The 14218-nt window shown below is 38.8% G+C and overlaps 2 protein-coding genes across 3 annotated transcripts in view; one reads left to right on the top strand and one right to left on the bottom strand.

The window, feature by feature from the left end:
- The first annotated feature begins 4988 nt into the window (after window positions 1-4988).
- Window positions 4989-14218, top strand: part of LOC118735369 (inhibitor of growth protein 5) — a 157548-nt gene continuing 148318 nt past the window's right edge. For both annotated transcript variants that reach the window (XM_036465082.1, XM_036465081.1), the window contains exons 1-2: window positions 4989-5089; window positions 5154-5360. In XM_036465082.1, the coding sequence (XP_036320975.1) occupies window positions 5219-5360 (142 nt within the window). In that variant the 5' untranslated portion in view covers window positions 4989-5089; window positions 5154-5218. The remainder of the gene's footprint in view (window positions 5090-5153; window positions 5361-14218) is intronic.
- Window positions 9724-14218, bottom strand: part of LOC118735370 (carbonic anhydrase) — an 89098-nt gene continuing 84603 nt past the window's right edge. The window contains exons 3-4 of the mRNA XM_036465085.1: window positions 10548-10804; window positions 9724-10494 (exon numbers count right to left, since the gene is read on the bottom strand). Of these exons, the coding sequence (XP_036320978.1) occupies window positions 10129-10494; window positions 10548-10804 (623 nt within the window). The 3' untranslated portion in view covers window positions 9724-10128. The remainder of the gene's footprint in view (window positions 10495-10547; window positions 10805-14218) is intronic.

Below are 14218 nucleotides of genomic sequence, written 5' to 3'. Positions count from 1 at the left end.
TATAACCCTTACTAAGTAGAATTCTCCTTTCTGTGTTGCCGGAAAAGGGGGCCGGAAGTACTTTTGCGCAGAACTTCTTTCTGCGTAGGCGGCCTTCGGCCGCGCTTAGGGATTATAACCCTTACTAAGTAGAATTCTCCTTTCTGTGTTGCCGCAAAAGGGGACCGGAAGTATTTTTGCGCAGAACTTCTTTCTGCGTAGGCGGCCTTCGGCCGCACTTAAGGATTATAGCCCTTACTAAGTAGAATTCTCCTTTCTGTATTGCCGGAAAAGAAGGGCGGACGTATTTTTGCGCAGAACTTTTCTCTTTTCTCTGCGCTTAGGGATTAAAACCCTTACTAAGTAGAAGTAAATAATTCATATTAGAAAAAACGAAATTATCCATATGCACACTTTCGTTAGAAAATCGAAATAATGCATATAACAAAAACCGAAATAATGTATGCATGCACAATTTCAGTTCAAACCCGAAATAATGCATATGGCTAAAACCGAAATAAAGCATACATGCACAGTTTCGGATGAAAACCGAAATAATGCATATGTGAAAGACGAAGGTATGCATACATGCACAGTTTCGTTTGAAAACCGAAATAATGCATATGAGAAAATACCGAAATTATGCATATGCATACTTTCGTTTTAAAAGCGAAATAATGCATATGAAAAAAAACGAAGTAATGCATACATGCACAGTTTCGGTTTAAAACCGAAATAATGCATATGGTAAAAACCGAAATAAAGCATACATGCACAGTTTCGGTTGAAACCGAAATAATGTCTAAATGCACAGTTTCCATATGCGCAATTTCGGTGCCCCGTTCGTGAGATATACGTGATTAAGTGAAACCACTACTTTTTCAAGCTGAATAACGGTAAATTGCAAATATCTCGAAAAGTTATCCGTAGAAAAAAAATTATTTTTATATTCGGAATCACAGAGCAATTCTACATAGGAATTGGATAGTGGCATCTAAAGAACATGTAAACTAGCGTTATCAATAATTCGGCATGGCAACCACCAAAATAAAACAGGTTTATTGTTTAATCGGAATTACTCGTTCGGTCGGTCGCGCGTTGATCGTTCATATATATGTACATAAAATCCTACATGCATACATATTTACACGCAAGTCTTGAATTCATATATTGTCTTATATTCGCCTCGCATTGAATCAAGGCCAATTCATACAAGGTGGTAGCAAGAGTATAAAAAGCATATGTATGAATGCGCCTTGTTTCACCAATCTATCGTCTTTTTTCGCCAAATATGCAAAAATATGCACGTAAGTCGAATAAATGCAAAAATAAGCAAAATAAGCCTTTTCAAGCATTTGCATTTTTTTGCCAGCCCTGCTAATGACACCCCGGAAAGAGGAATTAAAATCACGAAGAATTTCAATAAAGAATGAAGAAGAGAAAGAGTTTTTGTTTCAAATTGTAGAATCCTATAGGAAAATTTGTCCTACATATAAAAAACAAACTTACTTTAAGTCGAAAACCCTGCAGCTTAGTTATCTTGTAACCGAATCTATAACATATAGATCGTTGTACAGATAATTTACCTAATAAAACAATTTTATTAAAAATCTATCAAAAGTCTAACATTTACAAAAATAAATTTTAACGAAAATCGACAAAAATTGATTTTTCGTCCGTGTAAGTACATATTCAACCTTTACTTGATTTCCGCGTCGACTTTCCGTCGTCCAATTTACACCGAATTTCATTCCAGCTATATTTAGGTCGAAAGGAGAAAACAGCCCAATCCAACCATCTGGAACATATTTTGAAAAATTGTAATACATCAAAAAACACGTCTAATGTACATAAAGTGTCGAAAAGAAGTATTTGCACAGGGAATTTTTCGCAATATATGCAAAGTTTTTTATTCTAATTTATTTTCGATAATTTTTTATAAAAATATAGTTCATTCTACACCAAAAAACATAATAATAAAATTTCTAAACTTTGTGCAAAACTCAGGAAAATTAATTAAATTTGCACACTAATTTGAAACTTTTTATTTATTCAAATTTAGTATAGCAAAGTGCAAGTTTGAAGTCGCTAGAAAATCGCGTTGAATTTTTCAATTTTTTTTTTCACGCAAGTTCTTCCATACAAAGCATATTCGACAATTATTTTTCGTATGGAGAAAATGAGCAACACCTTCCACTAAAAAAATTGCCAAAAATAAACGCAACTTGCTAGTAACTTTAAACTGGCATTTTATGGACTATAAAACTGCATACTTAGAATTTTCAAATTAGTGTGCAAATTTATTGAATTTTGCTGAGTTTTGCATAAAGTTCAGAGATTTTATTTTTATGTTTTTTGGTGTAAAATGAACTATATTTTTTCAGGGACGCGAACCGGTTTTGAACCGAACCAGTTTTGAACCGGAAAACCGCTTTTTTCTATTAGTGAACTGAACCATTAACCGAACCGAAATTTTCTACAAATGTTTGATCCGAACCAAAAACCGAACCACTTTCGATAAAGACTTAAAGGTTCGTTTCAATCAATTTTCAATAGATAAATGCACCCACTTTTTTACCATGTGACAACATCAAATGTAAAGGCAACCCATCTCATTTGACAGACACTTAACCCTTAACTTTGCGCGTTGTTGCACTTGACACTTGATACTTATAAACTTGCGCGTTATTCTTATGTTTTTCGAACCATTGAAATGAACCGAAACCCCGGTTCAAAGACCAAAAAACCGATTTGACGAACCAATGCACTTTTGAGTGCAAAAACGGTTCGAACCGCTGAATCCAACCGACCAAATTTTCATCCGGTTCACGTCCCTGATCCTAAATACATTTTTCTTAGCCAGCAGCTTAAAAATTATCGGTCTACTTATAGAATTCCCGGAAGAACACTTTTCCCTGTATAGTGTCCCCGCTGTTCGGAAATGCATCAGTGCAAAGTATCAGTCTCTTTTTTTAACCTACGTCCAAAAAAAGAGGAGGTTATCAGTTCGTCGGAATATTTAAAAAAAAATTTTTTTTATGTTACCGCATAACTTTGGACCAGGGTTGTTGCGAATATTTTTCCGAAATAAAAGTCCTTTCCGGATAATAAACAAACCACCTGTCCAAATTAAACAAATTTGGTATCATATGAAAGGATCTCCATTTATATTTTTTTTTATAAATTAATACTAATGAAATTCATATACCTGACAAAGGTTTGTTCTATGGTAATTAATTAACATTTTTTTATTGAAATATTTGGTCGGCAAAAATCCTCTTAGCTATATCCTCCCCGCGGGTTCCGACTGGGCAATGGGCGTCGCTGCTGTAACCGCGATGGCTTAGCACCTAGGCTAGTACCTAGAGCGGGTCTTGGCGGTGCGAGCAGGCGGCGTCTAGCGAAGGCAGGAGTATGTATCCATCCTTCACTTCCTAGTGCTATGCTCTACTCTGCTCTGCATATGAAACTGGGGGAGAGGGGTGTATGCCTACTTCTGCCATTGCTAACGAGGTACCTGGCGGTAGGTATAAAACGCTAGGTGTAGAGGTTCCCTGACACAAAAACTCACCATGGAGGCTAGAAAAGAAGAAGAACGGGCTGGGATATCAGCCCAAACGTCGGTGGGAGAAGTGGCTACTACCACCGGCGGGCACAGCGATTCTACTCGCTGTGTCGCCAGCGCCCACACCTCTGCTGTGGAGGGAGCGGTTCACAGCGGTTGTAGTGCTACCGCTAAACTGACGCTACAGCGCATGGGTTCCACAGTCCACGAAGACTAGGACCTCGAAAGCGTTACCACCCAAGAGGAAGAAGCCTTGCTATGCTCTCCGGGGGATGCCAAAGGTGCTTGTTCGGCATCAAAGAAAAGGCCTAGGGTAAAACCCAGTAAGGAGGGATTGAATTCTAAAGCCATATACAAGGCGGCGGTCAAAGTCCACGAGAGACTTAGCTGCAAGTCCAACCGGACGAAGGAAGAGGAGGAAAGGTTGGCTTGGGATAAGGGGAAAATGGAGGAAGGCCGGGCGTACTACGCGGCAAGGCCACGATTCAATGCCACGGACCCGGGATTCGTAAACCGGATCGAGGAAGCAATCGCGGCTAAAAGGCAGCGGTCTGCTGAAAGCGAGACAGCAAGGCCGGCCAAGAGATCTAAGCGCAGAGACGACGCTGCAAAGCCAAACGTCAGGCTCGATCAAGAGAAAGCGACAACACGGAGAGCGGCGGTAACGGCCAGTGAGATAGCCAGGAGACATCTAATCGTGGCACTCATAGACCGTAGCAATCCGCTGGGACAAATGTCTCAGGAGCGCTGGGGAGCAGTGGAGTTAAAGCTGCTGGATGCGCTCGTCGAAAAAATGGATGGGGACCCTAACACGACCATGCCAACTTTCGATGGTGCCGGGTGGCTAAACGGGGTAAAAATATTAAAGTGCAAGGACGATCCAACTCTACTATAGGTAAAGGAAGCTGTCGCGACGCTTCAAGGCCTGTGGGAGAGCGCCGTCTTGGAGGCTGTGGACCGCAGCTGCATACCGTCCATACCGAAAGCGAAGGTGCTCATACCCCGCACGGTAAAATCGGAGAATGCGCTGCGGCTTCTGCAGAGAGAGGACGGGAGATTGGAGGGTGTTAAAGGTCAACAACTCCGGAAAGGAGGATAGCAGCCAAAACTACATCTTCCAAATAAATAAGCCGGCCGAAGACATATTGTACGCTAGGTTCGGGAAGATGGCGTGGGGCGTAGGTAGCGTATACCTTCGCCTGAAGAAGCGAAACCTGGCCGATAAGAATGAGAACACGTTGGAGGAGCGAGAGGTTGAGAAGGATCTGGGAGAGATCCTGGAGGCCACCTTGAAGCTCCAGGATACCGAGAAGGGTGAACCGGAGACTCTACCCGACCCCGAGAAGAATCCTGATCCTTGCAGTAAAGGTTCTTCAGATAAACTTGCACAAAAGCAAGGTCGCCTCTGCCGAGCTCCTCCTCAATTTAGAGAGGATCGGCTACGATGCGGCGTTAGTCCAGGAGCCATGGATAGCATCGGGAAACGTGGTATCTGGACTAAAGTCGCAAACATACTACACGCACATCCCGAGTGCAACAAATAGGGTAAGAACAGCTACACTGATTAAGAAAAGTATACACTCTTATATTGATCTTAATTTCTCTTCAGACGACCTGACGGAGGTAGCTGTGAAGGATGGCAAGGATGACACAATACTCCTTGCATCTTGTTACATGCCTCACGATGAGGAGGCGCCACCAAGCGGACTCCGGAGGTTGGTGGCAGAGGCCGAGAAGGTGAAACGTCCACTCGTCATAGGCGCGGATACCAATGCGCACAATACGGTATTGGGGAGTGGAGGTACCAACGAAAGGGGTGAGTCTTTACTAAACTTTATCTTAACAAGTAATTTAGATATAACCAACCAGGGTGAGGAACCAACTTATATTGGCCCTACCTCGAAGAACGTTCTTGATATAACACTCCACACTAGTGGGGGAATCGGAGTAGGAAACTGGGAGGTGCTTAGTACAGCCTCGTTTTCTGACCATAGGTATGTAGGATTTTAGGTAGAATTCTCAGCCCGTACAAAAAGCGAAACTTTCAGAAATCCCAAGAATACGAACTGGGAATTGTATGAAAGGGTAGTGAGGAAGAATTTAAACAAGTATAGGGTAAGTGACTCCCACTCTGAATTGGAGGAACTGGTAGTAACACTTACCAACACTCTAAACAAAGCTTATCGCATCGCATGCCCTCCGCTACATGCAAGGCGAGGTTCAAAGCCACCTTGGTGGAACAGGGGTCTCGGAGCACTCAGAAGAAATGTCAGAGAACTCTTCAAACTGGCCAAGATAGCCGATGACGAGTTCTGCTAGATGGAATACAAAGATATACTTAAGGAATACAAGAAAGAGATTCGCAAATGCAAGCGGGAGTCGTGGAAGGGCTTCTGCGGTGAATTAGAAAAAACAACCGAGGTAGCCAGGCTAAGGAAATTGCTATCCAAGAACCCGACTACTCCAAGGTTGCTACGCAAAAAATGTGGAGAGTGGACTGTAAGCTAGCTAGTGGACTAGTCAACACACATTTTCCGGGGTGTACAGACAGCATAGATCTACAATTTTTAAGGGATAGCATGGAAAATGTCCCCCCAGACATCATAACGGGAGAAAAAATACGGTGGGCTATCGGCGGATTCGAACCGTTTAAGTCCCCAGGCACAGACGGTATATTTCCAGTCATGATGCAAAAATTTTCCGCAGTGCTGGCACCATACTTGAAAATAATATACGAGGGATGTTTAAGGTTAAACTATGTGCCTGTCCAGTGGAGAGAGGCGAGGGTCGTATTCATACTGAAGGCGGGCAAAGGAAATCCCCTCTATTCGAAAGAATAGAGACCAATTAGTCTAACCTCATTCCTTCTAAAGACGCTCGAAAAGATTTTGGACGCATACATTAAGATAAGCTGCCGTCGGCCAGCATATCAAAGGCGCAGCATGCTTACACGAAGGGTAGATCCACTGAGACTGCACTTCACTCAATAACCACGGTAATAGAAAGAACTCTGGAGCATAAGGAATATGCCCTAGGGGTCTTCCTGGACATAAGTGGGGCATTCAATAATGTCTCCTATGAGGCAATAGTGGAAAGTCTAGAAGCAGCTCAGGTAGAGTCTGCCATCCTACTATGGATAAAGAGCCTGCTGAGCTGCAGAAAGATTAACTCCTCAGGGTGGCGCTCTGTCACCACTCCTGTGGCTACTCGTAGCGAATGAGCTTCTGGGGAAATTCGAAGGGAAAGCACCCAGACTAATTGCCTATGCGGACGACATAGCTATAGTTGTTACGGGGAAATTCCTAGACACCATCCGTAACGTAATGGAAAGCGCTCTAAGGGTCGTACATCGATGGGCGACAACAGAAAACTTAGAGGTAAATGCTGACAAAACGGATGCGGTACTGTTCACAAGAAGGTACAAAATCCCCGCGTGGAAACCCCCGAGGCTCAACGGGGAGGAGCTATCAATCAAGGATCACACCCAGTACCTGGGAGTAATATTGGACAGCAAACTGATGTGGAAGCTAAATGTAGAGGAAAGGGTGAAAAAGGCCAGTGGTGCCCTTTATGCAGGTAAAAAGATGCTGGGTACCACATGGGGCCTATCCCCTGGCCTCATGCATTGGTGTTACACAGCGGTAGTAAGGCCGATATTGCTATACGGCGCTCTGGTATGGTGGACCCCTGCCAACAAAAACTCGTATAGGAAACCATTGGAGCGAGTACAGCGGCTCGCTGCACTGTGCATAACAGCGGCACTTGAAAGGCTACTTGACCTACCGCCAATCGACATCGCAGTGGAGAGCACTGCAGCGAAATCCGCCATGAGATTGATGGCCTTAGGTGAATTCTCCGCTAGAACCTTCGGGCACAGCTCGATATGCAGGGGGGTGGAGGGCAAAATTGACCACATACCCCCACGCTTCATCTGGGAAAGAAGGTTTAAAGCTACGTGTAACGTATAACATCTATACGGATGGATCAAAAATGGCTGATGGAGTGGGCGCCGGAGTCTACTGCGCCGAGCTAGACCTCAGGCAACCCTTCAAGCTGCCAGAGTACTGCAGTATCTTCCAGGCGGAAGTCTTCGCTATAGGGAAAGCTGCTGAGATTGCTAACAACGCAGGACACTATATAAAAAATATAAACATATATGTCGATAGCGAGGCGCGATTAAGGCTATAATCGCACATCGTATTTCGTCAGAAAATGTTCTTAGAAGCAGGGAAGCAGTAGACAGGGTGGCCGAGGGTAAACGGTTGCATATATACTGGGTTCCAGGCCACAAGGGCATTTTAGGCAACGAAATAGCTGATGAATCTGCCAAAAGTGCCATCCGTCTTGCTAGCGAACCAGTACAGGAAATACAAAAGTCGTTAAAAACGATCTATAATGAAATTTCCGAAAGGGCTGAGTGCCGGATCCGGGTGAGATGGAACGCTTTAACAACATGCAAAACCACCAAGATCATGTACAATCGCAGCAAAGGAAACCCCCATTTCTTGCTTACACGGTCACGCAGGGATTGCAGGACAGTTGTTGGCCTAATGACCGGCCACAACCTACTGGCATCCCATGCATGCAGAATGGGCATTACTAACAGTGACGCATGCAGGAAGTGTATCTGTCCGGCCTTAGCTAGAACTCGCCTTACATATCTCGGAGCTTCGCAGATCAAAGGACTAGAGGAGGCTTCAAAACTGGATATTAAGGCTCTCTTGAACTTCGCAAAAAGCGTTGACGTCCTATACGACGACTACTTTAGATCGCAGTAACACGGACCTCCATCTGGCACTACAAAGGACCAATGGGTCTATGTAAGGCGCATCAGCCGGCCAGTGTAACCTAACCTAACCTATTGAAATATTTTTCAATGTGTGGCTTTCCTCGTTTAGACATTTCAGTTTTGAACCTATTTAAGTCCTCTTTCATTTGGTACCAAATTTGTTTAATTTGGATAAGCGGTTTGTTTATTATTCGGAAAGGACTTTTATTTCGGAATAATATTCGCAACAACCCTGCTTTGGACCACGTCAACCGATAATTCTTTTTGCATCGGAAAGGTAGTGTCTCAGAGGTGGTCCCATACTAATCTGGTTTAGATCCGATCATTGGATCATGAAATATATATATATATTTTAAGTCGGTTTTTTTTTTGCTAAAAATTACTTGTTTATAAACTATAATTGACAGAAATGCCCAATTTGCACTACTAAGTTACAATTCGGCATTTAACCGTGGTTGCTCATATTGCACGTATCCATCAATTACACTGTGATACAAAATGGTTCATGTCTCCATATTTGATGAAACCAAAAGTAAATGAAAGATAACACTTCCCATAACAAAATTCCAAAAGGATTTTTAGCCCATAAATCGATTTTTAATGTGTATTTAAGTTGTTTACCCTGTATAAACGAAAAATTGAGTAAAATTCTATCAAATAATGGAGTTATTTTGGAAAGTATGGATTAATTCAGTTTTGATATGCGCTGTTGAACAATTTTTGCTATTTTTTATGGTTTCTCATTGAAAAATAGTACTTCTAAGGCTGATTAATCCATTTTTTATACCTTTTTCATGGTAGAACTTATGCTGTATGTAAATGTTTTATTAGAAAAAATAACTTTTTGTATAGGAAAAAGACTTTTTAATATTTTTAAAAGAATTCTGATCACCAACTTTAAATACACATTAAACAAGTAATTTTTAGCAAAAAAAACCGACTTCAATCCTCATATAAATATATATATATATATATATATATATATCTCATGATCCGGTGCTCGGATCTAAACAAACCAGTTTCGTATGGGACCACTTCTGAGACACTACCTTTCCGATGCAAAAAGAGTTATCGAAATCGGTTGACGTGGTCCAAAGTTATGCGGTAACATACATAAAAAAATATTCCAACGAACTGATAACTTTCTCCTTTTTTGGAAGTCGGTTAACAATACCAGATCGATAGGCTAAAAATGCTTTTGAAATGCTTGTATGGGAGGTGTAAACTTTCATTTGGTTTAAACAAATACGTAAAATTTTTTTTTTTTGGAGAAAGGGGTTTCCAATATTTTTTTAGTGCGTAATTAAAGTAAGTGTGCTTATTACCCATAGTCATATAAAATAGCAACCAGTTATGAAACTATTTATTAATATAAAATAAACATTCTAAATAATCGCAACAATGAAATAATGTTTTATTTAAATACTTGTCATACAATACATTAACAACAACAGCAAACGGTATGCCATGTGCAAATAAGTAGTATGTAGTATACGAATGCTCGTGAATATTTTTAGGGATGTGAACATTTCCAAAGAAATACATAAGTACACATACATACATTTATAGCACATTTATATACTTACACATAAAATTTTAGTGAAAAGAGATGTATTTTGAAACCTAAGGTCCCAAAGTTACTAAATATTTAAGAAATCACTCAATATAGCAGTTCTGATTACAAACAAACATTAGCAGAACACAACTAGATAAAAAAGTACAGTAATAATATTCTCGAGATAAGGCACCCAATAAAAGCGTTATAATCTTTACCATATTTTTAATATAATATTGCTTAATGACCACCAACTTCGCGAAGTTCACGGTTACCCAATGGCAATGGTGGGCGAAAATTGTTGATCACTTTACCGTTTAATTCATTGCATGGACACTCTTCTTTAACAGCGTAGCAATTAAGATTACGCATGGCATTTAGTTGATCGCGTGATACTTCGATTGGCGTTTTAAAAACAATCCAAAGGACCGATTCTGAGCATGGAGGAGTGGTTAGCGAACCCTCATAGGTCCAATAAGCAGTGGAGTTGGGTAACAGTTTGCCAGGATCGCAGGCATTTGGTAGAGTGACGCGATCACCTTTGTGCAAAACGAAAGGCAAAAGACTAGTAATTTTCTCCAATTCCGGATGGGAATTGTCGCTGGCCTGAAAAATATGACAATTAGTAATTGGTGTTTGTCAATACGCATTTTTTTTACCTTAAGGAAAACTCCCAACACAGCTAAGCCGTCTGGCGCAGAGGCTGCCTCACCGAACGTCTTGTACTTGGTAGTATTCCAGTGAACGAGATGCAATTCGCCAGCGTATGAGACACCGTCAACAGTGTGCTCTGAGCCTTTGTCGTCTGTGCATCCCCAATGGCTGTGAAATTGCTCCAATTTGTAGAGATCCGTACCCAGTGGGCCGCCAGTCAATTCGGAATCCACCCCTTTGACTTCTACTTTCCAGCAGTAACCTTTTGAGAGAATTAGTAGACGGATTATAATAATATTTAAAATAAGAATGCGGATTTATTGATTGCAAATCTTGAGCGAAGATGTATCAACTACTCATGGGGGTATGTCGTTGTAATGACAAATTTTTACAAAATGATGCTTGAGATCTTTTTTTTTACTGTAAATATGTATGTATGTGTATTAAGGAATCTCATCCTTCATCCTGTAAATGAAGAACGTTGTTTTCTAAGTGAATCATAAAAATGCGTATAATTCAAGTCTTTTTTGCAAAATATTTTAATCCAACTTAGGTCTTTCGTGAATACAACTTATAGCAACTTTTTAATCATATTTCCTAAGAGCTGAGCTATCGATACGCCGATTTTGTTATGAAGATTTCAGAAAGGTAGAATGTATCATCATTTTTATATAAGAGAGATTAAATTAACCCAGTAACATACCAAACATTACATGATGTATCAAAATTAAGAATTTTGCACGAATATTTCATAAGTGACCTACTAAAGGTAATAGATCCAGTCGAATAAATCGTAAAATTATGTTTTCACGTTTTCTATTTTGATTAGAATTGAACTGAAATAGTGTCGAAGGAATCAGCAAAAACATATTAGGGAAAATCTAAACTACTTAAATTTCTTATAAACAATGGCTTGTTGGCAAAAAATTTAGTTTTCATAAAATTTTAGGAAAATCATTCCATAACCGTAATTTTTTTATTTAATTTTTTGGGCCATAAAATATTTAGAACCACCATAAAAATGCAGTTTCCTTTAAAACGGTTAAAAATTATGGAAAAAATTGTTTATCCAAAATACATATATGTAATACTCCTATATTGGCAGTAAGAGCTAGTACCGTCCGAAAACACTACAGTACAGAAATATCAATAAACACGTACGAAAGAAAAGGAACACATACGTTTTTAAATAAACATGTACACAACACATATACAAAAACGGCACTCAAGTACACAATCCATTGACAAAAACGGTACTAGACTGTCTCGCTTTGATTTCGGAATGCTTACACATTGAGAAGTTAGCTTACTGCCAATATAGAAGTATTACATATATGCCAAAATAACGATTATTTTTGATAGAAAAAAAACGATTGAATTTGAAATAAAAATCAAAAATAAAGATTTTGTAATGATCTAAAAATCAAAATCTTGATATTTAACTGTTATTTTCGGTCCCTGTGCACTTGTAATTATTTATATTTAACACTCTATTTTATTCTCGGACAAATTGTGTTGGTGTATATGCGTGTATATTGTTAAAAGCATTTCGCATTTCTTTTGCAAAATTGTCTAATACAATTTTCTTGGCAATGAGTGGAAATCTCTCAAGTGGGCCACCCAAAATTGGACGGTCAAGATTTTTTCGCACAAATCACTTTATTCGGTTTACAACCGTAAAAAAAATATAATTTGAGCAATTTTGCTAAATTCGAAGTTTTACAAGAGTTATTGTTACTAACTTTTTTTTATGAATTCAGTAATTATTTTACACGTTTTAGCCTGATTGTTTCATTTTTTCAAATAATGATTATTTTGAATAAATTTTAAAATTTTTTTTTTAATTTTTATAAACAAATGGAAATAATTATTACTTCTCGATCAGATTTTTTAATCGCTTACATTGAATATCAATCCTTATTCTATAATACATTATTTAAAAGAAAAAAACACGGAAACTTGCACGGAGTCGCTAGTTATTAATTTATTTCGCTCCTGCCACGGGTGCTCTTTTCTTCATGCCGCGTGCCGCTCGGACGAGCGTGCTGCAACCAGGGTACACAAAAAAAAAATAAAATTTATTTATAAACATAAGCATATATTATTTCGTATAATCTTTCTTAAAGTTGTATACATAAATATGTACATACATAACATGCATATTTATATATGTACATAACTTGGTATATGTCTTGGAAACCACAATTTGTGTGTATTTTAGAGCTTTTTCCAGTCACATGCCGAAATTGTAATATTTTTCCATATTTTAATTGTATGTATGTATGCTACGTGGGTTTATCACCCGCACTTAACCTACCTGGGAAGACGCATGCAATATTACCGACAGTTGGACATAAATATGTATGTATGAATGCATTTAGTTCACCCAATCTGCCGCTACTACCTACATAAAATGTATAAAGTGCCACTGAGCAAAACTACTTGAGAAAAAAGCATTAGTGTAATAGCACGAGTGCAACACCGTACACGTGATAGAAGTAAAACTTCTTAAAAAAGCACATGTGTGCGCCCCACACCCGGTAGAAATCTTAACAAAAATTGAACTACGAGGCAATCAGACGAATACAGTTGTTTATTGTATCCAAAGTCGGTACCAAGTTGATAAGTTTTTATCAGTTCTCACAATTTTTTTTTAATTTTTTCGAATACAAAGGATATGATCATTATTTTTTGCTTTATTCCGTATTCGAAAAATTATGTTTCAATGGACACATCGATTTGAATATTTGAACATTTTTAGCAATTTATTTGACAAAATAAAACATTTAGATTACTGTTTGTATTTTCGTCGATTTTAAATTTGCTACCCCAAAATAATTGATATCAAATAAATCACCTCTGTGAGGTAAAATTTTCGAGTGACAAAAGCTGAACTAGAAAAACAAAATTTATGATATCAATTTCGTGACGAAAATTATACACATTTTTTAACTGCCTTGGAAACGCACGGAAAACTTTTTTTTATTTATTCGGAACGTGGCGAAATTCCGTCTACTGCTACAAACACAAAATAAAAAACAGAACTTTTGCAACGATTTGTATGAATAAAAAACATTTTCCGTACGTTTCCAAGGCAGTTAAAAAATTCGTACAATTTTCGTCACGAAATTGATATGAGTTTCTAGTTCAGCTTTCGTCACTCGAAAATTTTACCTCAAAGAGGAGTTTTATTTGATTTATGTATACGACTTTAAAAAGGATATAAGGAATTCTATTTTTTGCGTTCCCTTGCACCGCGAATCTTTTTAGTGGTAACCAAATTCCTTCAAAAAAAGGCTAAAAAAGGCGTTGTGGCTGAAAATGGTAGCTAAAATTTTTTACTTACATATACATTAAGTATACATGCAAACATTTTCAATAAGTAATGGTATAGAAAAACAATGAACTCTGGAAAAAAAACTAATATTTTATCCAACCAAAAACCTTTTTGTATAAAAGGGGAAATATATGACACCAGCTTGCTGGCTCCATCAAGTGATTGTACCATCAGGCTCCAAGTATATAACTTGCCAGCATGCTGGTACAATATTTATTTCTTTACAAAATGAGGTCGAGGAAAGATCGAGACGATTAGAGCCGAAATTTCATAATTTTTCTACAATTTTATTAAACAAAATTCACAACTGCAATATCATGAACTTAATCTTCGACAAAC

The sequence above is a fragment of the Rhagoletis pomonella genome, unplaced genomic scaffold (genome assembly GCF_013731165.1).
Source record: "Rhagoletis pomonella isolate Grant_MI unplaced genomic scaffold, Rhpom_1.0 Rhpom_scaffold_00003, whole genome shotgun sequence".
NCBI lineage: Eukaryota > Metazoa > Arthropoda > Insecta > Diptera > Tephritidae > Rhagoletis > Rhagoletis pomonella.
This window is presented reverse-complemented; position numbering and strand designations above follow the sequence as displayed.